At 41.6% G+C, this 27,237-nt stretch overlaps 1 protein-coding gene across 3 annotated transcripts in view; it reads left to right on the top strand.

Annotated features, from left to right (window-relative positions):
- Positions 1-27,237, top strand: part of CSMD2 (CUB and Sushi multiple domains 2) — a 1,533,565-nt gene that overhangs the window by 1,421,670 nt on the left and 84,658 nt on the right. For all 3 annotated transcript variants that reach the window (XM_073615428.1, XM_073615429.1, XM_073615430.1), the window contains 5 exons: positions 7,204-7,350; positions 11,658-11,846; positions 20,685-20,870; positions 20,956-21,150; positions 22,256-22,429. In XM_073615428.1, the coding sequence (XP_073471529.1) occupies positions 7,204-7,350; positions 11,658-11,846; positions 20,685-20,870; positions 20,956-21,150; positions 22,256-22,429 (891 nt within the window). The remainder of the gene's footprint in view (positions 1-7,203; positions 7,351-11,657; positions 11,847-20,684; positions 20,871-20,955; positions 21,151-22,255; positions 22,430-27,237) is intronic.

Genomic DNA, 27,237 nt, shown 5'->3' with positions numbered 1-27,237 from the left:
CTCCTAAACATGAAGTGAATAAAGTATAGGAGGAAAAGAAAAGGGATGCAGGAGGGGTGGGAGGTTAGGGAAAGAGAACAAGAGGAAGGAAAAAAAGGGGGGATAGAAAGAGCAAGTGAGAGATAGACAAGGTCCCCAGGGGGTTCGCACAGACCATATCATTGCATAGTTTGAAGGTCTTTTCATTCTTGAGATTCTCTAAAAACCATCCAAGAGAGCTAGAATTGGTGAAACTGGTTGTAAGTTCCCAATTCATGGGCAAGGAGAATTTCCATACAGTCAGTATTTACCATCTTGGATATCCATTCTAGGAAGGTTGGAGCCTGCGTTTACTTTGAATGGTGCAGGATGACTGCTCAGGCCACTGTTAAGAAATGTCTCAGATTTCCCTTTTTAAGTTTTCTAATAGATCCAGGAAAGACTGATAGCAAGACAACCTGAGGGGGATTTGGCATGGTCACATCTGTGATCTTAGCATACAATTCCAAAATCAAGCCCCAAAACTTAGAACGGGGGACAGGCCCACCAGATATAGATCAACGTCCCCTTACTTAGCTGGCAATACCAACAGAGATCGGTTACAGAAGGATAGAGTTGATGTAGGAGAATTGGGCTCCTATACCACCTAGTTAGGAATTTAAAACATGTCAGGGCTGGGCTCAGCCCTTCCTTCTCTGAGCTGTCCGCTCAGCTGTCGGCTAATTGCCTGCTCCTATCTTTCCAAAGTGACTCATCTGTTGATGATATTCTGCTTGTCAGTTCTGCCTACTTAAGCCGTCTAGCCCAGATGATCTCTGCCTTTGCCTTGGTCAACATCACAGAGATTATCTCCTGCATTCCTGTTAAAGACTTGCTTGGCTGATATTCTTTCTGGCTCCAGATCCTGCTTGCTGTTCCACTATGCGGATTCCTGGCTTCCTGACTTTCTGGCTTGTCTGACTATCTTTTCCAGTTACCGAACTTTGGCTATGTTTTGACTACGTTTGTTCTATTTACTTTTATTATTAAACAAGCGTGATTTAACTGTACTTCTGTCTCAGTCTGATTCATGGTTTCTGACAGTAGGCGAAGGCCATGGCCATGAATTCAGAAGATGCAGTTACAAGTGCTCCTGAGTCACACGGGTCACCTGGAATCACCCACTGTGGCTGCTCCGGTACAACCTGTGTTTCAGGCCGTCCCTGCTGCTGCTCCAGTCTCTGTGCAGGCACTCGCCTCGAGTATTACTTCTATAGAAGGTATGTCTGGTTCCGCTCCGCTTCCCCAGTGATTTGGGGGCAATCCAGTCCAATACAGAGGGTTTGTCAACCAGGTTGAGATATACTCTGAGTTGCTGCCCCAGGTGTTTCCCACGGACCGAAGCAAAGTAGGTTTTGTGATATCTTTGCTTTCTGAGAGAGCCTTGGCCTGGGCAAACCCTCTTTGGGAGAAGCAAAAACCTGTTGTCTTGAGTTACCCTGAGTTTGTGGCTTCTTTTAATAGAGTATTTGATGTTCCCGCATGCTCCACTTCTGCTGCCAAGTGCCCCTTGTCCATCAAACAGAGTACGAGAACTGTTGCTGGTTACGCCATTGAATTCTGTACTCTGGCAGCAGAGGTTGCTTGGAACAATGAGGTCCTCGCGGCTGCTTTTTCTCATGGTCTCTTGCATACCATCAAGGATGAGATAGCAGCCCGAGTTATACCCATTGAGCTGGAAAAGTTGATCATGTTTTCCAATCCTCATTGACTCCAGACACAGAGAAAGACTCTCTTTTAAGGAGCGCTTGCGGAAGCCTTCTGTACATTTGTCTCTGAGCTTTGCAGTCCCACCTTTGCCTCTCTCACCTCCCATGCCTCCTGTTACCAAGTTGGTCAGTGAAGATGAACCCATGCACTTGGTCTTCACGTGTCTCTCTGCAGATGAGGGAACCCTTAGGAGGAGGGAGAGATTGTGCCTTTATTGTGGCGAGGCAGGTCACTTTTTGAAGCCTTGTCCCGTCCAGGGAACGCCTGAACCTTGAGGTCCTGTCACGGACAGACCTTAGGTGGCGTTGTTTCATCCCCAGTTATCTAGAAGGATAAGCCCCTGATTTTGGTTACCCTTTCTTGGGCTGAGTCGTCCATCGATATACAGGCTCTAATCGACTCTGCAGGCCTGTACATTGATGCTGCCTTAGTATCGAAGCACTTGATTCCTCTGCAGCTGCGTGACATTCAACTTGCCATTGAGGCTCTTGACGGGAGACCTCTACAAGCCTGCCCATGTTCCTTTGTCCATGGCCATAGGGGCTCTTTAACATGAGATAATCCAATTCCAAGTTATTTCCTCACCTAAGTTTCCGCTGGTTATTGGTTATCCTGGGTTACAGAGGCACAACCCCTCTTTTGATTCGCTCCGTGCTGAAGTTCTCTCCTGGACACCACAATGCAGTGCAAGACATGCTTCCAGAAGATAGCCAAGGTCCTGTGCACTTCTTCACTCTCCCCCCTGCCGGAGGAGTACCACGATTTTAGCGATGTCTTTGACAAAGGTCAAGCCGGTCATTTGCCTCCACACCGGTCATATGATTGCACAATTGACCCTCAACCTGGTGCCATACCCCCTCGTGGCCGGGTTTACCCTTTGTTGGTCTTGGAGGATAAGGTCATGGAGGAGTATGTTGCAGACGCACTTTCTCAAGGTTTCATCCGCAAATCCTCATCGCCTGCTGGTGCTGGTTTCTTCTTTGTGAAGAAGGAGAATAGTGAACTGAGACCTTGTGTTGATTATAGGGTTCTCAATCGTTTCACGTTTAAGAATGCATATCAAATTCTGTTGATTATGGAGTTATTTGACCACCTCAAGGGAGCAACGGTTTTCACAAAGCTTGATTTGAGAGGGGCATACAATCTTGTGAGGATTAAGGAGGGTGACGAGTGGAAAACTGCGTTTAAAACCAGAACAGGCCATTATGAGTACCTCGTAATGCCTTTTGGCCTTTGTAATGCCTCGGCAGTGTTACAGTTATGTGTGGTGGTTTATCTTGATGATATCCTCATATTTTCCAAGTCCCTGGAGAGCCACCACACAGATGTCTGTCATGTGCTTCAGAAACTAAGAGAAAAAAATCTCTATTGTAAATTGGAGAAGTGTGAATTCCATCATGAACACGTTAAATTCCTGATTTAGGTAATTTCCACTGCTGGTTTTTCAATGGACCCAGAGAAACTTTCAGCAGTCCTACAGTGGCCCCAACCCGTGGGTTTACGTCCTCTGCAGCGTTTTCTTGGCTTTGCCAAATATTAGCGGAAGTTTATTCGCAACTTCTCGTCTCTGGTCAAGCCCCTGACTGATATGACCAGAAAGGACGGTAACTCACAGAGTTGGTCTCCAGAGTCCATTAAGGTCCTTGAGAGTCTCAAGGCTGCCTTTGTTTCTGCTCCTGTGTTGGCACATCCTGATCTTATGTTACCTTTTATCCTTGAGGTTGATGCTTCTGAAACTGGAGTTGGCACCCTTCTGTCTCAACGTCCTACCTCTGAGAGCGCTATGCATCCTTGTGGCTACTTTGAAATTGTCACCTGCGAAGATCAATTACGAGACTGGTGACAGAAAGCTGTTAGTGATCATTTTAACCCTGAAAGAATGGAGATATCTCCTCAAAGGTACCACTATGCCAGTTCTCATTCTTACTGACCATGAGAATATCACATTCTTGTCTGAGGCTAAACGGCACTCTCCCAGAAGGGCACAATGGGCTCTTTTCTTGTCAAGTTTCAATTACATTGTCTCATTCTTAGCCGGTACTAAGAATGTAAGGGCTGACGCTTTGTCATGACAATTTTCCTCCACTTCCAAGATGGAGTCGGTTCCAGTTCCTGTGATTCCTCCTGATCATATTCTGGCTACGGTTCGTACCAGTCTCACATCTCCTTTGGGTGACAAAATTCTTGTTGTTTAGGTCCATGCTCCTCCTGAGAAACCTTGTGACTGCTGCTTTGTCCCAGAGAGTCTCCGCACTGCCTTGCTCCAGACTTACCATCCTCCCAAGGCTGCTGGCCACCCTGGGAAGAATCAACTCTTTTGGGCCATTTCCCAACAATTCTGGTGGCCTAGTCTATGTAACCGCCTTCATAGCTGCCTGTTTCATGTGAGTAAGACTCCACAACACCTTCCAGTGGGCCTCCTACAACCCATAACCAATGCAGAGAGGCCCTGGACCCACCTGTCTATGGATTTCATTGTGGAGTTACCCAACTCCCAAGGCAACACAGTTTTCCTTATGGTGGTTGACCAGTTCTTGAAAATGTCTAATTTCATCCCACTGTAGAAGTTGCCCACTTCTAAGGAACTGGCTTCCAATTTTGCTCGGGAGATCTTTCGCTTACATGGGCTACCCAAGGTGATTGTCTCAGACAGGGGTAGTCAGTTTGTGTATCGTTTTTGTTGAGCCTTTTGTGCACAGTTGGGAATTCAGCTTGTTTTTTCTTCTGCGTATCACCCACAATCTAATGGGGCTGCATAATTAGCCAATCAGTCCTTGGAGCAATTCCTACATTGCTATATTTCTGACCATCATAACAACTGGTCAGACCTCTTACTGTGGATGGAGTTTGCTCACAATAGTGCCTTGAATTCTGCTTCCCAATTGTCCCTGTTTATGGCGAATTATGGTTTCCAACCTTCCATGTTGGCTGACTCATTTGTTCCACAGAGTAATCCTGCATTAGAGGAGCATCTCTGTGGTCTTTGTTCCACTTGGGCACAAGTCCAGGAGGCTTTGCAACATGCTAATAATAGGTACAGACTCCATGCTGACCGCAGACGCCTGCCTGTGCCTTCCTACCAGGTTGGGGACAGGGTCTGGCTGTCATCTTGCAATCTCCGACTTCGTGTTCCCTCTCTGAAGTTTGCACCTCGGTTTATTGGGCCTTTCCGTATTCTTCACAGGATTAACCCAGTGGCTTACGCATTAGACCTTCTAATATGCATATCATAAATGTATTTCATGTCTCCTTATTAAAACCTTTGGTCTGCAACCGCTTTACCACCTCAGTGCCACGTCTTCACCCTGTACAGGTTGAGAACCATGAGGAGTATGAAGTACAGTCCATTGTTGACTCCCATAGGTTCTGTGGACGCATACAGTACCTGGTGCATTGGAAAGGGTATGGTCCAGAGAAACGCTCTTGGGTCTCATCTTCGGATGTACATGCCCCTGACCTTCTCCATGATTTCCATGGATGTTTTCCCCTCAAGCCTGGTGGTTCTCTGAGGGGGAGGGGTCATTGAGGAGGGGGTACTGTCAGGCCTTCCTTCTCTGAGCTGGCCGCTCAGCTGTTGGCTAATTGCCAGCTCCTATCTCTCCACAGTGACTCACCTGTTGATGATATCCTGCTCGTCAGTACTGCCTACTTAAGCCGTCCAGCCCAGATGATCTCTGCCTTTGCCTTGGTCAACATCACAGAGATTATCTCCTGCATTCCTGTTAAAGACTTGCTTGGCTGATATTCTTTCTGGCTCCAGATCCTGCTTGCTGTTCTACTATGCTGATTCCTGGCTTCCTGACTTTCTGGCTTGTCTGACTATCTGTTCCAGTTACCGAACTTTGGCTATGTTTTGACTGCATTTACTTTTATTATTAAACAAGTGTGATTTAACTGTACTTCTGTCTCGGTCTGATTCATGGTTTCTGACAAAACTAGTCTCATGTGCCTTACTAACCAAGAATAAACATTAAATAAGTTTAAACATTTATCCCAGTCAAAGTGATGCAGTGATTTTAGACCAAAAGGCCCATATAATCAGACAGTGCCAAATCATGTGAAAAAAAATTTCACTGTTGGTTCAACACTTTGGGCATGTGGGGAAGACAAAATCCCCATATTGAATAATATAAATGGAGTGATAGCAAGGTTAGTGAACGGAACACACAGCAACCCATTGATGTGGGTTTTCACCTGCCTTTCCATCTTAAAAGGTTCAGAAAAGTAGAATGTCAGTAAAGCATAGAGTAACAAAGCCTCTGAGAGCTGCTACTTTGGCAGCTACTCTCTGCAGGAGATCACAGTAGCCTGAAATCCAGACAGATTCAGTTACTTACAGAAGTTGTATTTAAAAAATTATTTACAGACATTGTAATGCATATCTGATTTAAATTGTGCTGCTATTATATCTGCTGGAGTTCAGCTTTAAACCAAACCTCAAAATAAACATAATGATATCATTGAAAAGGCTTAGCTTAGTAATGTGTTTTTAACTACATTTGTTAGTAATTTGAAACTGTATTTCAGCTTTTTCAGTAAGAGTATAACGATATGTAAAGTATTTTAAAATTATCATATACCTTTTGTGATCTGAATAAAGTAAACTAAAATCTTTTGCAGAATTCCGCAGTTTGCACATTGCCATCTGTTCTGTTGCGCAAGCATTATATTTTTTTAAGTCACTGCTTGCAGTTTCTAGGTTTTTTTTTAAGGGAATGTGATTGTGAATAGTCAAATGAATGAATATATTTTAGGCCAAACTATCCTGCATAATATAATTGTTAGGCACCTTTCACACAGGTTTTCTGATCAAGTCCACCTGTCAGTTTTTCAGGGGGACCTGATCGGAATCAGTATGTAATTCTATGGGCAAGTGGATGCAAAAGGCATGTGTATCTGTTTACATCCACCTACCTACAAGCCTGTCTAGGCCTGGAAGAAACAAGGAAAATGACTGCATCCTTTTCTATTTTTCTGGACCTAAACATGACCCAAGTCTGCTTTCATACTGCTGCCCATAGATCCAAAGCATGTCAAACATGAGCCCACTGTTAAAATGCAGGCAAAAACTGAATGTCTCCAGAGTGTCACGGTTATCCTGCTGAACAAAGCCTATGTGAAAGAAGAACCCTAAGTACATATGTTGATGGGCTTTTGTTCGCTTCAAGCAGATTTGTATTTCTCTACAAGTCTTTGGGATTGCAAAACCTGCTTGAAGCAGGTCAAATTCTGGTCAGAAGGAGGGCAATCATAGGTCACATGCTCCTGTCAGGGAATTTTGAATGATTTCAGAAAGGTCTTAAAAGAAGTCAAACTGCTTCCATCAACACAACCCCAAGCTCATCAGTACAGGCCCCTAGCTTGATTTTTAAATGATCAGATTGTTATCTGCAGACCTATACCACCATTTAGTGCACTTTTTTGTCGGGTTAGCTCTCATATGTTAAATAGCACTTTAATATTTGCTTTTCTTAGGTCCATCTGGTCAGAGTCAACTGCTTACATCATTAAGTGGCAACTATTCAGCTCCCATGACTTTTACTAGCACTGGAAACAAGGTTCTTCTCCGCTGGATGTCTGACCATGCCTATAGTCGAAAGGGTTTTAAAATACGCTACTCAGGTAAGAATGTTGAACCAAGCAGCTTAAAGATGTGTAGTGACATGAGGATATCGTTTTCTATTTTAAATAAAAGCAAATGCTGATTTCTTTTGTCTTCTACACAGACATGCCATAGATCAGTTCGCTATATTAAATTAGTTTCAATACTTGATACAAACTACTTAGTCGTTTAGCCTTATTAAACCAAGTGTAGTTCTTTTTATGTCAAGTACCTATTGTCATGTCTTTTAATGCCTGTAACTATGTATAGAGAATACATATTTTTCAAACACTTCTTTTTTTTTTAAATAGCTAAAAAACACTTGGTAAATACAGTGCCTTGAAAAGTATTCATAAACTTAAAACTTACCACAATTTGTCATGTTATAACTAAAAACATAAATGTATTTTATTGTGATAGACCAACACAAAGTGGCACATAATTGTCAAGTGGAAAGGAACTGATAAATGATTCTCCAAATTTTTTACAAAAAAATATTTGAAAAGTGTGCATTTGTATTCAGCCCCCCTGAGTCAATACAGGCATACCCCACTTTTAAGTACACAATGGGGTTTATTTACTAAAGCTGGAAAGTGCAAAATCAGGCTCACTTCTGCCTAGAAACCAATGAGCTTCTAACCCCAGCTTGTTCAATTAAGCTTTTGTAATAAAACCTGGAAGCTTATTTGTTTCTAGGCAGAAGTGAGCCTGATTTTGCACTTCCCAGCTTTAGTAAATAAACCCTATTGTGTACTTAAAAGTGGGGTATGCCTGTACTTTGTAAAACCACCTTTCACTGCAAGTCTTTTTGGGTATGTCTATACCAGTTTTGCACATCTAGAGAGTGAAATGTTTTGCCCCTCCTTATTTGTAAAATAGCTCAAGCTCTGTCAGATTGGATAGAGAGCGTCTGTGAACAGCAATTCTCAAGACTTGCCACAGATTTTCAATTGGATTTAGGTCTGTATATTGACTGGGCCATTCTAACACATGAATATGCTTTGATCTAAACCATTCCATTGTGGGCTCTGGCTGTATGTTTAGGGCTGTTGTCCTGCTAAAAGGTGAACCTCCACTCCAGTCTCAGGTCTTTTGCAGACTCTGACAGGTTTTCTTCTAAGATTGCCCTGTATTTGGCTCCATCTATCTTCCCATCAACTCTGACCAGCTTCCCTGTCCCTGCTGAAGAAAAGCATACCCACAAAATGAGGTTGCCACCACCATGTTTCATGGTGGGGATGGTGCGTTCAGGGTGATGTGAAATGTTAGTTTTCTGCCACACATAGCATTTTGCTTTTTGCCCAAAAAAAGTAGAATTTTGGTCTCATCTGACCAGAGCATCTTCTTCCACATGCTGTGACCCCCACGTGGCTTCTCGCAAACTGTAAATGGGACTTCTTATGGCTTTCTTTCAACAATGACTTTCATCTTGCCACTCTTCCATAAAGGCCAGATTTGTGGAGTGAACGACTAATAGTTGTCCTGTGGAAAGATTCTCCCACCTGAGCTGTGGCTTTCCGCAGCTCTTCCAGAGTTACCATTAGCCTTTTGTCTGGTTCTCTGATTAATGCTCCCATTGTCCAGCCTGTCAGTTTAGGTGGGCGGCCATGTCTTGGTAGGTTTGCAGTTGTGCCATACTCTTTCCATTTTCGGATGATGGATTGAACAGTGCTCCGTGAGATGTTCAAAGCTTGGGATGTTTTTAATAACCTAACCCTCCTTTAAACATCTACACAACTTTATCCCTGACCTGTCTGGTGTGTTCCTTGGCCTTCATGATGCTGTTTGTTCACTAAGGATCTCTAACAAACCGCTGAGGGCTTCACAGAACAGCTGTATTTATACTGAGATTGAATTACACATAGGTGGACTCTATTTACTAATTAGGTGACTTCTGAAGGCAATTGGTTCCACTAGATTTCAGTTAGGGGTATCAGACTAAAGGGGGCTGAATACAAATGCACACCACACTTTTCAGATATTTATTTGTAAAAAAATTTGGAAAACCCTTTATCTTTTTCCTTTCACTTCATAATTACGTGCCACTTTGTGCTGGTCTATCGCATAAAATCCCAATAAAATAAATGTATGCTTTTGGTTGTAACATGACAAAATGTGGAACATTTCAAGGGGTATGAATACTTTTTCAAAGCACTGTAAGCTGTTAATGGGAAATTCACTAAACTTTCAGTGCTGTATCTTCCTGGTCCATACATTTAAAATGGCAGTGATTAAGTTACCTGCAGTGAATGTCACATTTGCTGCTTTATAAATATGTCCCTTAGATGTTTCACATATTTCCTATATTATCATTGTAAGCTGTCAATAGTAATTTAGTTTACTATTTACAAGAAATGTTGTGGTGTATGTATATGGAGGTGTATAAAAAAAAATGTAACACAATCATACCGTGTTTACTTCCTGCAGTCTAGAATTGGGATGGTCTCTCTTCTTTTGCAGAGTGACACCATTGTTTCCTACATTTCACATACCCATGTATGCTTTTTTGGATAGCAGCAATCATTTATATGTGAATATTAGGAGAGAGAAAGATATTGCAGTGGAGCAATTGCTTTCTTACAAGGCTCATAGAGTGTCAGATCTCCAGCAAGACGGCCCCTTAATAATCCCACTGCCCACCATGGCACTAGCTGTTGACTCCTTTGAAAGCAAAGAACTGAAAAATATATGCAAATGTGTGCTTCCTGTTCTGGAAGAAAATATGGAACAAATCCCAGAGAACCACAGGAGCAAGCTCTGCAAACTGAGCTGTATTTAAAAAATATATCAGTTATAACTCAGGTTATGTGAAAACTATTAAGTATGGGAATATGTTTGGCACAAACCTTGCATAAAATACTTGACACTGTAATGAAATATTTTTTAAAAATGCAGTTTAGATGATCTGCATATTTTGTGAGTTTTTGCTCTTGTGTACTATTTAGTTGCCCGGTGTTACCATAAGTGCCACATAACATTATTGTTACTAGGGAGGCTATTTTTTGCCTATTTGTCTTGTGTTTATTTTTTTGTTTTTGTCAGATAGATTTATCTGGTTTTTAACACAACTATTACATTTTATTTGAATAGGTAAAAGGCAGAAAGACATTATTTTTGTTTTACATATTCATACTTGTTTTATTGTGTTACGTATTTCTATTCCTTAAAAAGGTATTGCGCTAAAAATATGTTATCGTAATAAATGAGCCAAGGTACAGCTACAAGCAGTTTCCTTCAATAATGATGCACACAGCAGCTTCAAAAGTTTACAACAAAGTTAAAAGAAACAAAAGAAACAAATACATTATAAAATCCGATATCACAAGGATGTGAAAACAACATACATTGCAACATGTTAAAAATAAGTTTATATGCTGTTTAAAATGGGACCTGTTAAAAGAGAAGTATGTGGGGTTCATTCGTTTTGTAGAATCATACTTACCTAGGTGGATGCAGCACCGGTTCAATGCTACATCTGTCCCTCGCCGACTCTAACACTGAGAACCGAGCAATCAAACACTGCCGATCACTCTGTTCTCAGGGCTCACTGAGCAGAGAGTTGGTGACTGTCAGCCACCACTCTCTGTGCTCACCCCCCCCCCCCCCCCCCGTGCTCACTGGAGCCCTGGCCTGTGGAGGGGGTGGGGGTGCTCAGCTCAGGCATTCAGCCTCGCTGAGAGGCTGAGCCGGATGCTGGTCCAGGCATATGGTTGGATCCCTACTTCAATGTCGTGATCTTTCCCGAGCATGGACCAGCTCTGTGATGTGAGCCTGAAAACAGGTTATAAGAGTGCAGAACAAAGCTGCACACCTATGATCCACAAGAGAAGTACAGCCAAAACGAGCTTTGGCTGTATTTCTCCTTTAAATTAAACACAAGTAGGGAAAGTCACAAGTGCCCTGATTTCACAATTATACTAAAATGTCTGTATACTAAAGATCACACTGGAAACACTCTTGTTTTGATCTAAAAGTGGCCATATATGTTTTATAAATGTTCTAATATTGAACATAGTTTTTTGAGCTTGGCACCAGCTTAGTGCAGATACGCAAACTGACGAAATTAAACAGTGATTTCTTGACAGCATGACAAAATGCAGTTAATGTCGTAAACATTTCCCATCACAAATAGATTTAGAAAAATTTAATAATAGATACAAACATATAAGCATTTCTGAACATAAAAAATAAGGTGTATTTGGAAATGAATTTGCAGTGTGATAAATAGGGTGTTTTTGGTTTCTATATTAAACTTTTGAATGTCCTGATTTCTGAAGAAAATGAATGAAGACGTTGATTCAACCACTTTTACTTTGTATGTTATTAGCTGCATACTGCAGTCTTCAACGTCCTCCTCTCCACGGCTCTGTCCTGGGTCCCGTCATCAGTCCACCTGGAGGAGTTATTCGCTTCACTTGCAATCCTGGCTATCGACTCATTGGAATTAACTCTGCAATGTGCTTACGCCGTCCTCAGGGCTATTATGACTGGAACTCAGAGGTGCCATTATGTCAGGGTGAGTTGGCAGAAACAACCACTAAAATGTGCCTCAAATCAATACACAATCAAATGTGGCATAAACATTTCTTGTTAACATCAGTATAGACTTAAAGCACTGTGCTAGGTCTAGCATGTTCATTTTTGCAGATTTAACAGCTATCTTGTGTTTGTTCTGGTAGCACAGTTTAGACACATTTGAGTAGCATTTGCCATTGCTTATTCATCACGTTTGGCCATTTCCATCAGCTTTCTTTTTTATGTTGCTGTCATTGTTAGGGCTCAGTCTGAGCAGTGCATTGGAAAGTGCTTCCTTTTTCTTATAAATGAATAGCATCCACTTACCAGTTAAATGTGTGTTGAAGTAAACTGCACCTGGCCTAATCATAGCATAGCAGTGCACGAGAACAAAATGTCTGCCGTTGTCTCATAGGCTTTTTTTAGGCACAGTGAAACACATTCTGAGAAGGACGTGCCAGCTTAAGCAAATACTTCAAAAGATTCTATTTTCTTTGCTCTTGCCAGTTATTAATGTAGAATTCCAGGCAAGTATCAAAATATTAGGATCTCAGTATGTGTGCACGCTTGTGTAACTGTTACAGCCGCAGTAAGACACTATGTGCACAGTTCTGTACCTGTAACCTCCTAAAATCTTAGTATCAGTATATTTCTGCGTCCAAGAGTCACAGGTGTTTGTGTAGAGCAGGGGTCTCAAACTGGCGGCCCTCCAGCTCTTGCAAAACTACAAGTCCCATAAGGCATTGCACTTCTGACAGGCAGAGGCATGATGGGACTTGTAGTTTTGCAACAGCTGGAGGGCCGCCAACTTGAGACCCATGGTGTAGAGCCTCAGCCAGCTGCATATACACATCAATGACAGGTTGACAGATACCACAGCTGTACACCTGTAACTGCACATTCAATTGGTTACATGTGTACAGGGCTGGATCAGCAGCCCTACACATGAAATGGGAAGAATTAGAGCTTCATGTGTCATCATAATGGTATAGAAAACCTGATCCAAGTCTATCTGTGCCGCTTGCACAATTTTCAATTAAAGAGTGAGATGTAAACTGGCCATTGTATGTGCAGAGTAGGATATCTTTTATTGGCCTCGAGTACTTCTTTTTATGATAATTCAGAAAGGTAAATAAAGTAAACAGAACTATAGATGTAAAAGACATATCATGATTTTGATAAAATACACAACTGGAATAAAGGATTTATTTAAAATATTTGCCTGGATGTCTCCTTTAAGCTACAATTTAGACCATAAAATGTGACTTTTATTTTTTGTACAATTAATGCTTAAAATTTTGTAACCCATGTATTCACATATGTACTTGCCATGCTGCAAGTTATTGTTACTGTTTACAAGGCCAGTGTTATGTGCAGTGGTATTACTGAAGCTGAACTCCAGGCACAATAAAAAAAAAAAAAAATGTGTATACAGTTTTCATCATTCATTAACACTAGTAGTGTTGTTTTCTTGCCACTTAATTTGGTCATTTGAATTTTGTCTTTCCCTTCTACAGCTCTGGACATCAGCACAGGGCTAAAAAAAAAAAAAAAAACCTTCCTTATTTTAAAAAAACTGGTTGTATGATTTGGCTGGGCATCCTGTGTAACCTAGTGAGACTACAACTCTCATGAGTCCCAAATATGCCTATGTGAGATGGTCATGGTAATGAGAGGAAGCTGGGTGGGCTGCACTTTGAGCAGTGACCAATCAGAGATCAGAGACCCCCTCTGTCAAAGCTTAAGCATTGTTGTGCCTAGTGAATTTAGCTGTGCACTCTGAACCTCTCCTAGCTGCATTCAGTTTTCTATAACAGCATTGTCTGCATGCTGCTAGGAGGTACTTGATTCAACATGAAAGTTTGGCCATGAAAAAGAGAGTTGCAGAGAGTATAGTTCTGCAAATCATTCTGCCCAAAGGAAACAGGTGTTGTGGCATCAGTGGTGCTTCAAAGCGTCTTCAAAGCCTCCATAGAAGTCTATGGCAAAGCTCACTGGATGCCCCACTGAAGCCCCACTGAAGGCTCGTCGTAGTCCCACAAAGCCTCGCCGAAGCCTCACCGAACCCCCATTGAAGCTCCAACAAAGCCCCACTGAAGCCTCATTGAAGCCTCATCAAAGCCTTATCGAAGCCTTATTGAAGCACCAAGCAAAAGCAGGTGTAAACAGCACTGTAAGCTAACCATTTTATTTAGTGACTGGCAATCAGAGAGCTTTAACAAAGCCTGTCCGAAGCCATGTTTTGAAGCAAGTCTAAACTAACCCTTAAACTCTTGCATGCTGCATTTTTGGTGTGCTTTCTGAAACTGCAAGTCTTCAAAGAAGTCAATGGGAAAGTGCACCTAACCCTCAGAAAAAGCGCAGCAGGGCAGTGTGAAGCCACCCTAACTATTAGAAAATAGGACATATGTTTGGAAATAGACCAATATCGAATGAAATTCTGTATATTGCTAGCTTCAGATTCATATACCCAGAAGCGTGAGGCAACCTATTTAGGCTGAGAATAGCTTAGAATCCCTCTGTGATGAAAAGAATAAGCTTTAAAGCTAATATAACATAAAAGAAAAGATGGCATGCCCTATACTTTTAAAAGTATGATTAAAGATTAAAACTGGAGTTCTGCTTTAAGGGCTCAAAGCAATCATGTCTTTGATGTGAAAATAAAGCCTTGCCAAGAGCAGCAGACCATTGTAGCTAAATTTTTCCCAAACTGCCTTTTAGTTATCCATGTGTTTGGGCAAACACTTCTGTACTTGAAGGATTTACAACAAATGCTTAGAAATTCCAGGATTATTATGACCACTTGTTTTTTTTCTCAATATTTATGGTGTGGACGCTTATGGCGATTTAGAACATGTTCTATATTTGAGTCCATCGGAAATGCCGACAGAAAAAGTACGATGGTGCATACACATGGCCGGAATGTCCGACCGAAAGCTCCCATCTGACTTTTTCTGTCGGGAAGTCCGGTCGTGTGTACACAACATTAGACACCTCAGAACTGAGGTTCTTACAAAGACTAGGTGTAAAAAATTACAGTGAGCAATTGTGTGTTTGTGCACACATGTGCATATATACAGTATATACAGAAATTACCTAAACAATTTAATTGTGCCAGTGAGTAATTCATGACTTTAATAATCATATTTTGGAAATTCATCAGAATATTATATATGAAAAATATTCTTTGTTAGTAGCAAAACATTGTCAATGCCATAATAGGAGTTTGTCTCTCCTTCTTGAGTTTTTTCAAGGTGTCTGCTCTACAGTTCTTGTTGCTATCACTTTTCTACCTTCTTGCATTGGAATTCTGCACACTCTGCAGTCTAGACTTTAAGATCTCCCTCAGCTTTCTTTCCAGTCAGCCTGACACTGTCATAATTATCATTTCAACTGGAGGCATGAGGTGTCCCCTTATCCTGTCCAACCACTAAATTAACTGCCACTGAGAGCTGCTTGCCTTCTCGTTACCGGACCTGGCCTGGAGGAGCTGCCAAACTTTGAAAGAATAATTGAGCATTGGCCTCTTTGTGTTGTATGTGCACTTAATTCACCTTTTGTTACGTAGTTAATTTACTGAGAAATCAGACAAGCATTTCAATTGAAACCTAAATGTAAGCGGCTGCATTGTGTTTATTACTAAGTGAAAGAGGGACTGCCAGTTGTTTTAATGGAAATTTCAATATGTGCTGTATTTCTTGTAAACATTTAAATTGAGCTATACCACATTCTCAGCTATAAGTAATAGGAAGCATTTTTATATCAGGCTGGGTTCACAATGATGTGAATTGGATGCAGGTTTCCATGACAGGAGAGTGTGCCCAGCTCTCAATGGAGCCGGTTCATTGATCGCAGTGCATTGACGGCTGCCGATTGGCCAAAGCATGCACCTGATTTGTATGCTTTGGCCAATCACAGCACGATGGGCTGTGAGAGTCATGATTGGCCAAAGGCAGGGTGCCTTTGGCCAATCATGGCTCAGGGGCTAAGTTCACGCCCCACACTATATAAGGCTGCTGCTTACACGGCGGCCTTATATATGTTGAATGAGTGGAGATTAGGTAGGTAGTAAGTGTAGTACATATAATACAGTTAAGAAAATATAGTGCAGTCACTGTAGTGTATATATAATACAGTTCAGAGCATATAGTGCAGTCAGTGTAGTATATATAATACAGTGCAGAGTATATAGTGCAGTCAGTGTAGTATATATAATACAGTGGAGAGTATATAGTGCAGTCAATGTAGTTTATATAATATAGTGGAGAGTGTATATTGCAGTCAGTGTAGTATATATAATACAGTTCAGAGTATATAGTGCAGTCAGTGTAGTATATATAATACAGTGGAGAGTATATAGTGCAGTCAATGTAGTTTATATAATATAGTGGAGAGTGTATATTGCAGTCAGTGTAGTATATATAATACAGTTCAGAGTATATAGTGCAGTCAGTGTACTATATAAAATACAGTGGAGATTAAATAGTGCAGTCAGTGTAGTATATATAATAAAGCAGAGAGCATATAGTGCAGTCAGTGTAGTATATAAAATACAGTGGAGAGCATATAGTGCAGTCAGTGTAGTATATATAATACAGTGGAGAGCATATAGGGCAGTGAGTGTAGTATTTATATTACAGTGGAGAGCATATAGTGCAGTCAGTGTAGTATTTATAATACAGTGGAGAGTATATAGTGCAGTCAATGTAGTATATATAATACAGTTCAGAGTATATATAATACAGTGCAGAGTTTATTGTGCCATCATTGTAGTGTATATATAATACATTCCAGAGTGTATAGTGCAGTTAGTGTAGTATATATAATACAGTGGAGAATAAACAGTGCAGTCAGTGTAGTATATATAATACAGTGCAGAGTATATAGTGCAGAGTATATGATACAGTGTATTGAAGTGATTAAGGGGAACCCTATGACAGAATTAAGAAAAAACAATTTTAAGGGGAACTCCACGCCAATTTTTTTTTTTTTTAAATGGTGTGGCGTTCCCCCTAAAATCCATACCATACCCTTATCCGAGCATGCAGCCTGGCAGGCCAGGAAAGGGAGGGGACGAGTGCCCCCCTCCTAAATCATACCAGGCCGCTTGCCCTCAACATGGGAGGATGCCTTGGGAGCCCACCGGCAACTGCTGTCTCTTCGATTTGACAGCTGTTATATAGGCAAGGGTGGGGTCACCCGGTGACATAACCGAGTGACCCCGCCATGTGACGTCAGATGGGGCAGGGTCATCCGGTTACGCCAGCGGGTGGCCCCGCCCTTGCTTAAATAAGAGATGTCAAAGCCAAGAGACAGCAGTCGCCAGGAGGCCTCCCGTGGAGGTGGAGTTTTTTATGCTTTTCTATTTTTCGGGTTCGCCGGGGGGCGTGATTGAAGATGGATGTACATCAAGGGACACTTTTTTTTTTAAATAAAGGAATTGTTAAAAACTGTCTCTTGTGGTTTTTACATTTTGTCATTTTTTTTGGTGAATAGGTAGGGGTACAATGTACCCGATACCCATTCACATGGGGGGTGGGATCTGGGGCTCCACTTGTTAAAGGGGGCTTCCAGATACCGATAAGCCCCCTGACCCGCAGACCCCAACAACCACCGGCCAGGGTTGTCGGGAGGCGGCCGTTGTCCCCATCAACATGGGGACAAGGTGCTTTGGGGCAGGGGGGTGCAGAGCCCCCCTGCCCCAAAGCACCCACCCCCCCATATTGAGGGCATGTGACCTGGTACAGTTCAGGAGGGGGGTGCTTGCGTGTCCACCCTATCCTGACCTGCCAGGCTGCATGCTCGGATAAGGGTCTGGCACTGATTTTGGGCGGGACCCCACGCCAGTTTTAAAAAGAAATTGGTGTGGAGTTCTGTTTAAAATTCATACCAGACCCAAAAGGCCTGCTATGGACTGGGGGGGACCCCACACCGTTTTTTTTTTCTTTTTTTCTTTTTTTTATCTATATTGCTGGGAGCCAGCAATACATTACAGCCGCAAGCAAGTTTAAATGACATGTTTTCCTTTAGAAATGTCATTATTGCTACGGTATGATGCGCCACTTTACAGGCAGACTAAGGGGACCGTCCAGGCACGATATTTAAAGGAATATTTCATTTTTATTGTTTCACCTTAAGCATCATTAAAATCATTGCTCCTTTAAAAACAATTGTTTTAAAAACTTTTTTTGCATTGATACATGTCCCCTAGGGCAGTACCCGGGTCTGCATACACTTTTTATGGCAATAACTTGCATATAAGCCTTTAAAATGAGGATTTTTCATGTTTGTGTCTCATAGACTTTAATAGGGTTTGCATGTTTGCTACAACTTTTTGCCTGTTCGAGATGCTCTGGTGCGAGCCAAACCTGGGGGGGGGGGTGTTCAGCCTGTCCCTATGAGTGAAATTCAACAGCTTTTTTGGACTATTACTCCTTATTAGTCCTATTCTGGTTTTGTTATCCACACTTGATCTTCCTTTGGTCTGATATTTCACATGGGTTCTTTCTGGCCTGATATTCCACATAGGTCCTTTTTGACTTGATATTTCACCTAGGTTCTCTTCTGGGTTGATATTCCACATTGGTCTTCTTTTTGCCTGACATTCCACATGGATCCTCTTTTGGTCTGATATTCCACATTAGCTCCTTGATGTTACACATATGTCCTCCTCTGTCCTGATAATCCACATTAGGCCAGTTCTATTATCATACTCCACAGTAGTCCTTTTCTGGCCTGTTATTTCACATAAATCCTTTTCTGGCCTGATAATTTACATAGGTCCACTTTAGGCCTCATTTTCAACATTAACCCTTTTCTAGTCTGCTATTCTACATCAGTCCTCCCCGACCTGATATTCCACAATAGTCCTCTTCTAGTCTATTATTTCACATTAGTTGTCATCTGGCTTGATATTCTACAAAGATCTTGTTTTGACGTTCAATATTGGCACTACTTTTCTTGCCTGTTATATAAATCAGTGTACTATTTTGACCATAATTCAATATGATAGATTATAGATATTGATGAGCAGAACCTGCATCTCAAGAAATTAAATTACAAGCGTCCATATGTCACTTTTATGGAATCACTTCACAAGCCAATCTAATTTTTTACAGATGAAAACTTTGGATAATAGCCTATTTAGCTGTTGATAAGCTGTGCTTCACACGAAAAAGAACCAGTGACAATTGAGTTTATGCATAAATCTGAATACTGGGACAAACAACCTCTCACTAAGCCCATCAAAAAAATTGCCATTTCAAGACCTCTAGCAGAGCACTCCAGAGACTCCTATGTATCTTGACTATAATCTGTCATTGTAAACCTCCATAGAAGGGACTTTTAATAGAACCCTATCAAAATATAGTCATGAAAACATTTCTTGGTCTGGTGTTTTCATAACTGGCAAATTGGATGTTGTAAAACCCATTAGCTAAAGAATGGAAAAGAAAACAGTGAGTTAAATAAATTAAATGATGCAGGATAGGATTTTTAACAGGTACTTTTATTGAATTTAGAGAAAAGATAGAGAAAAAACTAATAAAAAATATGAACAAGAAAGAAAGAAATAGATCAGGCTGAGTTCATGCTTTTGCAGGGAGGTGGGTTACAGTGTTTTACATTGAGGTATGTTTTCTTACATGTTAATGAGCATTGTGTTAAGGCAGCCTATTCAAACAAATGGGCTGGCTACAGAACATCAAAATAAATAAAAAATCAACATGGAGCTGTGTTGCTTTACTGTCTTGGAATGCCATTCACAATAATGGCACTTCAATGCACTAACACATGTAACATGCATTGTGGTAAGAGGCACATCACCACAACGCAAACTAAATGGCATTGCAACACACTGATGAACATACAGTACAATAGTGTCATTTCTAAGTATTTTACTACAACACCCTTAAAGTACAGATGTTATTGTGCAGCCCTTGAGATCATTAAACATTAGCAAGTTGACCATCACTGCTTTAGAGGGTTCACAAAAAGCTTCTCCGACAGCTTCTCTGACAGCTTTCAATCTTCCATAGAAATCATGTCAGAATGCTAAGAGTCATTTCTGAAGGCCAATGACTCTGTCGGGAACATGCTCTGAGCGAATTGTACTCGGTACGTATGTCTTTTGGAGAGAAGGCATTAAGTACATTGACTACTGTATGTTAATGAAAAACTAGGGTCTCATTGCTCTCAGTGGAACAGTTAGAAGCCCCATGTATGGGCCCATTCATGGGTGAGAAGGTACTGTACATATTCCAGCAGATTAATATAACGCATATAAATGAAGACAGGATTGTGGAGGTGACATTGTAACATAAAGCCCCCCCCCCCATTTAGTAGCTCTATATAAGACAATGACATAATTTTTTTCACTGTTTGCCTCCAGTGCACACTTGGCTGCACAGAAAAGTTAATAAATGGTAAATATATTTATTTGTGTGCTGGTATGTTGACATAAAACATATACTGTTGTTTTTATTATATTGCCTTTGCATTAGTTCTCCCCAGAGTGGTACAAAAACTAGAAAACTTGTTGACGACCCCCTTTTTCCCCGGCTAGTACTGGCCTCCTGTTCTCTACTTCCTGCCCCTCCCTTTCTATTGATATAAACTGGTGCCTGCATGCCTCTCAAGTTTGAGCAGTTTAAGTGTTTTACTTTGCATTTCTAGGAGATTTTAAGCTATTTTAAGCTATAAATGTGTTTACACTTGTCTAATGTTCTCACTTGGAAATAACTGTGTACAGCTCTGTTATATTTTCTTTTACACATAATAGTAATGTGATATGTAATCAAATCCACACTGTTAGCAACTTTTTTTGCTCTTTTCTCTTTAGCAATGTTTTGCGGGGTTCCTGCTGCTCCCAAGAATGGTGCAGTATTTGGAAAGGAGTACACTGTGGGGACCAAAGCAGTGTATGAGTGTAATGAGGGGCATCACCTCCTAAGTCCTGAAGATATCACTGCAGAATGTCTGCCATCCGGACACTGGAGCAATGGCAACAATCCGCCACAGTGTGTAGGTAAGAAAGAAAGTAAATTGTGTTCCGTGAGACTAGAGCTGACAGATTTTTGTTGTTTTAATACTTCTTTATTGCAATTTTCCAGCTGTAACATGTCCAGAAATCAACAGCTTTAGCACAGAACATGGTCGGTGGCGTCTCATTCATAAAACACAATACCATTATGGAGCTGAACTTATGCTAATCTGTGATCCTGGATATTACTACATGGGGCTCCGTATTATTCACTGCCAAGCCAATGGAACATGGAGTGTGGGGGAAACCTTACCAACTTGCAACAGTGAGTTTCAGTGATATCCCTTGTATGATGCCCATTGCACTTTGCCACCAATGTTCTAGGATGTGAATGTGCATTGGGGAAAACTTATTGCCTACAGTATGTGCCTCTAGGCAAATTTTTCTTTTAGGTTTCACATGCTGTACATTTATGCACGGTGCTTAGAACATTGCAGGTCCAGTGGAAAGAATGTTATTATATTAATGTGTGGATAAAAAAGTATGTATGTAACTATTAACAATAGTTGGGGTTTCTGTAATTCACTTACAATGGCTACTAGATTTCAACAGACTAGAGCAATAAAAACAGAATTGTGATTGGCTGCTTTGGGCTACTTGCTCTTTGCACGTTATTAATGTACCACTTTACATGGTACACTATGTGAAATAATAATGTTATGGTTTACTGCTGAAATAATATATATACACACACACACACACACACACACACACACACATATATATATATATATATATATATATATATATATATATATATATATATAATTTGAATACATTTTATAGAACTTATTTGTTTCCTTATTATGAGTATAGAGATAAGTTCTGTATTTTATTGCTGTATTATTATATAATACGAGACATATGAATCAGTGGGAAACTTCTGAATTGAAAAATAAATCTAGTCTTCTGTTATTTATATGTATACATTTTACTAGAGTATTACCTGTTGTGGTTTATGTGGTTTACTTGCAATACAAGACATGAAGGAATGAAGACATTTTCTGAAGCTGGCCACACAACACAATGTGATTGTATAGTCTTATGTAGTATAAGAGTCTACCCAGACAATCCATTTAATTTTAATTTAGTCAGGGAGACCCTTTCACTGCGGTTGTTGCTAAATCATGTGGATCTAACAGGTCACATCTAAGCAAGGTCTGAGAGCATGTGGTGAACTTAAGGCTTTATTACAAATATTACACACAAATTAAAGAAGTGATGAAGCACGATGTGGAAAAATGTGTACTTGTTGCCCTTAAAAATCCATTACATTTAGTCAGCAACTTCTCCAGTAAAATCTACTTGGTTGCCATTGCCAATATTGACTTATTCTTCAACTCTAGCAATTCTTCTTTATTGTGTTTCAGTTATATCCTGTGGGGATTTGCCAACTCCAGCTAATGGAAATAAAATTGGCATGTTGACCCAATATGGGGCAACTGCCATCTTTGCCTGTAACAGTGGTTATACCCTTGTTGGGTCCCGCGTGCGAGAATGTATGGCAAATGGATTGTGGAGTGGGCAGGAGGTCAAATGTCTGGGTAAGTCTTTTCTGAGCATAGAACTGCTTTGTTTTTTTTATGATATAATTTATGTAATTATGATTCTGTGATATTCATTGAAGAAGAAATACACAAATCCAGGTAACAAAATCCCTCTACTCCATTACCTCTGCACATGGAAAGGGTGCTGGGCCTGCATGCATCAGGAAGCATAAAGTGAAAAGTCTGGATGGCCACACTCGCACAAAATGACCTTTTATTGATCCATGATAGAAAAACAAAATTCAATACAGCAAGGGGGGTACAAATACAACACAGCTAACACATTTTACACCTTCCCTGGTGCTTAGTCATAGCTAAAATAATAAGCTGAAACAAAGGTATATATATATACATTGATATACGCAAATAGCTCAAATGTGATTAATGTTGTAATCAAGATAACCTGATAGAATACAAGGTGTGGGTAATTGGTCATCCTACCAAAAAAAGCAGGACTACCCATTTAACCCTTTATTACAAGAACCTGAAACAGATTCAAAACCCATGCAATGTAAAAAACATGACAAATACAAATATGTATTCATTATATAAATGTAGCAGTGGCACATGAGTCAAAGAAAAAACAAAGCACTCCGGAATGTCAGAAATATATGGTATATATCACCTCTTTTAATATAAGAACAACACAAACATCCACTCACACCGCATCGAAAGGAACCCTTAAATTGTAGCCAGTGAGAGGGAGATTTTTTACTGGTGTATAAACTGGGGGATAAAGTATGGCTTAAAGTAGGTGCTCTGCGGAAAACCATTCTCACTCCTTTAGAAAGAATCTGGGCATAAACAAGGTCATTATATAAAACCAGCAGGTTCTTTAAATAAAGGGTTAAATGGGTAGTCCTGCTTTTTTTGGTAGGATAACTCTTTACCCACACCTTGTATCAGCTGCACATAGATTATCTTGATTCTAACATTAATCGCAATTGAGCTATTTGCATATATATATATATATATATATATATATATATATATATGTGTATATATATATATATCTTTGTTTCAGCTTATTATTTTAGCTATGACTAAGCACCAGGAAAGGTTTGAAATATGTTAGATGTGCTGTATTTGTACCCCCATTGCTGTATGGATTGTCGTTTTTCTATCATGAATCAATAAAGGTGATTTTATGGGAGTGCGGCCATCCAGACTTTTCACTTTATTCTGTGATATTCATACTATTGTTATACCGTATGAAACACGCATAATTTACCCACATATACAGTGGGTAAAATAACCACTGAACACATCACCATTTTTCTAGGTAAATATATTTCTAAAGGTGCTATTGACATTAAATTTTCACCACATCTCGGTAACAACCCATGCAATCCATACATACAAAGAAACTAAAACAAATAGGTTCAGAAATTAGGTCATGCATAATGGAATTACACATGGAAAAAGTATTGGACTCCAGCTGAAATCTATCAGTAATTTGAAAGCAATCCTGATCCTTGTCAGTGCAAATTAATATCAGCTAGTTCAGTCTCAACTGGTGGCCTCATTGCCAAGGTGTCACACAAAAAACATCTCATGATGGGTAAAAGCAAAGAGTAGGGATGAGCTTCGTGTTCGAGTCGAACCCATGTTCGACTCGAACATCGGCTGTTCGCCCGTTCGCCGAATTGCGAACGATATGGGCCGTTTGCGCCAAATTCGTGTGGCGCGTCACGGCCCATAATTCACTGCGTTATGGCAGTGCATTGCTTGCTGATGATTGGCCAAGCATGCACTATGACCCGCATGCTTGGCCAATCACAGCGCCGCCTGAACAGAGAGCCATAATTGGCCAAAGCCAAGGAGGCTTTGGCCAATTATGGCTCAGGGGATTTAGTACACGCCCCACACTATATAAGGCCGCCTGCACGGCGGCCCTGTGTAGTGTGTGTTCCGGTGTTCATTGAGAGAGAGAGAGAGACAGACAGTGTCATTTGATTTGAGTTAGATAGATTAGGCAGAACAGTCAGTCAGTTAGCTGCACTTACAGTGTATTGTGTATATATATGCATCCCAGGTGTTGCATATATATATATACACTGTATTCAGTTTAGCTAGATCCGTTCCTGTTATCTTCTAGACTATTTACATTTAGTGCAGTGCGTCCTGCTCACAGTGTTCAGCTAGATCCGTTCCTGTTATCTTCCTACTGACAGGCAGGCTTGTCTGGTTACAGTATATAAAGCTACCTGAAGAAAATTACTGGTGTTCTATTTGATCCTATTAGTACCACGGTCAGGCAGCTAGACTATTTACATTTAGTACAGTGCGTCCTGCTCACAGTGTTCAGCTAGATCCGTTCCTGTTATCTTCCTACTGACAGGCAGGCTTGTCTGGTTACAGTATATAAAGCTACCTGAAGAAAATTACTGGTGTTCTATTTGATCCTATTAGTACCACGGTCAGGCAGCTAGACTATTTACATTTAGTACAGTGCGTCCTGCTCACAGTGTTCAGCTAGATCCGTTCCTGTTATCTTCCTACTGACAGGCAGGCTTGTCTGGTTACAGTATATAAAGCTACCTGAAGAAAATTACTGGTGTTCTATTTGATCCTATTAGTACCACGGTCAGGCAGCTAGACTATTTACATTTAGTACAGTGCGTCCTGCTCACAGTGTTCAGCTAGATCCGTTCCTGTTATCTTCCTACTGACAGACAGGCTTGTCTGGTTACAGTATATAAAGCTACCTGAAGAAAATTACTGGTGTTCTATTTGATCCTATTAGTACCACGGTCAGGCAGCTAGACTATTTACATTTAGTAAAGTGCGTCCTGCTCACAGTGTTCAGCTAGATCCGTTCCTGTTATCTTCCTACTGACAGGCAGGCTTGTCTGGTTACAGTATATAAAGCTACCTGAAGAAAATTACTGGTGTTCTATTTGATCCTATTAGTACCACGGTCAGGCAGCTAGACTATTTACATTTAGTACAGTGCGTCCTGCTCACAGTGTTCAGCTAGATCCGTTCCTGTTATCTTCCTACTGACAGGCAGGCTTGTCTGGTTACAGTATATAAAGCTACCTGAAGAAAATTACTGGTGTTCTATTTGATCCTATTAGTACCACGGTCAGGCAGCTAGACTATTTACATTTAGTACAGTACGTCCTGCTCACAGTGTTCAGCTAGATCCGTTCCTGTTATCTTCCTACTGACAGGCAGGCTTGTCTGGTTACAGTATATAAAGCTACCTGAAGAAAATTACTGGTGTTCTATCCCAGCTTAGTGCAGCTACAGGCCATTAGTATGTCTGGAAGGCCAAGAAGGAGAGGCAGACAGTCACAAGCCAATAAGAGAGGGCAAGCAGGCTCTGTGTCTAGTGCTGGTCGTGGAGACGGTGCATCCTCATCAGCACGTGGCCATGGGACACGCTGGGCCTTTTTTTCGGCAGCTGGCCGTGTTGAGCCGCAACATGCGGAAGACTTGGTCGAGTGGATGACCAAGCCGTCCTCATCCTCCTCATCCTCTCTCACCCATGCCCAGGGTGCTTTGTCTGGCAAAGCAGCGGCCTCTTCCCTCAGCTCAATGTCATCAGTGACTCCTTCCCTAGCTCCACCATGTCCTCATGAGGATTCCCTCGAACTGTTTGACCACAGTGTTGGGTACATGCTCCAGGAGGATGCCCAGCGTTTGGAAGGCTCTGATGATGATACTGAGCTCGATGAAGGCAGTAACATGAGCACGGACAGAGGGGGTGCCCAAGAAGGACAGCAATCTGGCAGTCATGCTCCCCCTGCTGCAGCATACTGCCAGGTTTGCTCCAGTGATGAGGAGGGAGGGGATGATGAGGTCACTGACTCAACGTGGGTGCCTGATAGGAGAGAGGAGGAGGAGGAGGAGGAGGAGGAGGAGGCGGCACATCACCAACGAGGCAGGATGCCCTCCAGGGGCCAGCCTAAGGGCAGCACATTGACTGCATCACACCCCAAAGCTCCACATGTGCAGGGCGCTGCAGTCTCTGCGCGTTATTCAAAAAGTTCTTTGGTGTGGGCCTTTTTTGAGACGAGTGCATCAGATCGCACCGCTGCTATTTGCAACATATGTCTCAAGCGTATCTCACGTGGCCAAAACATCTCCCGCTTGGGTACCACATGCTTGACCAGACATATGTTGACCTGCCATGCAGTTCGTTGGCAAGCGTATCTAAAAGACCCACACCAAAGAACAAAGAGGATCTCTCCTTGCTCCTCATCAGCTGAGATTTCCAACCCCACTAGACCTCCAGTCCTCTCTGAGACCTGCAGTGAGAGGAATGAAGGTGTAGAATTAGGTGTGTCACAGCCAAGTACTTGTGGGCAATCTGCTTTTGGTACACCGACGTCAGATTGTACCAGGCAAATTTCCCTGCCCCAGCTGCTGCACCGCCGAAAGAAGTTTGCTCCCAGCCATCCACATGCCCAGCGGTTGAATGCTAGCTTGGCAAAATTGCTAGCACTTCAACTGCTGCCTTTTCAGTTGGTAGACTCTGCCCCCTTCCGTGAGTTTGTGGAATGTGCGGTTCCTCAGTGGCAGGTACCCAAACGCCACTTTTTCTCACGGAAGGCGATTCCGGCTCTCTACCGGCATGTGGAAGGCAATGTCCATGCCTCGCTGGACAGGGCGGTCAGCGGTAAGGTGCATATTACCGCTGACTCATGGTCCAGCAGGCATGGACAGGGACGTTACCTAAGTTTCACGGCACATTGGGTGACTCTGCTGGCAGCTGGGAAGGATGCAGGACAAGGTGCAGTAGTGTTGGAGGTTGTTCCGCCACCACGCCTCCAAAATGCTGATTGTGACACACCTCT

Source organism: Aquarana catesbeiana, linkage group LG02, assembly GCF_042186555.1.
Source record: "Aquarana catesbeiana isolate 2022-GZ linkage group LG02, ASM4218655v1, whole genome shotgun sequence".
NCBI lineage: Eukaryota > Metazoa > Chordata > Amphibia > Anura > Ranidae > Aquarana > Aquarana catesbeiana.
This window is presented reverse-complemented; position numbering and strand designations above follow the sequence as displayed.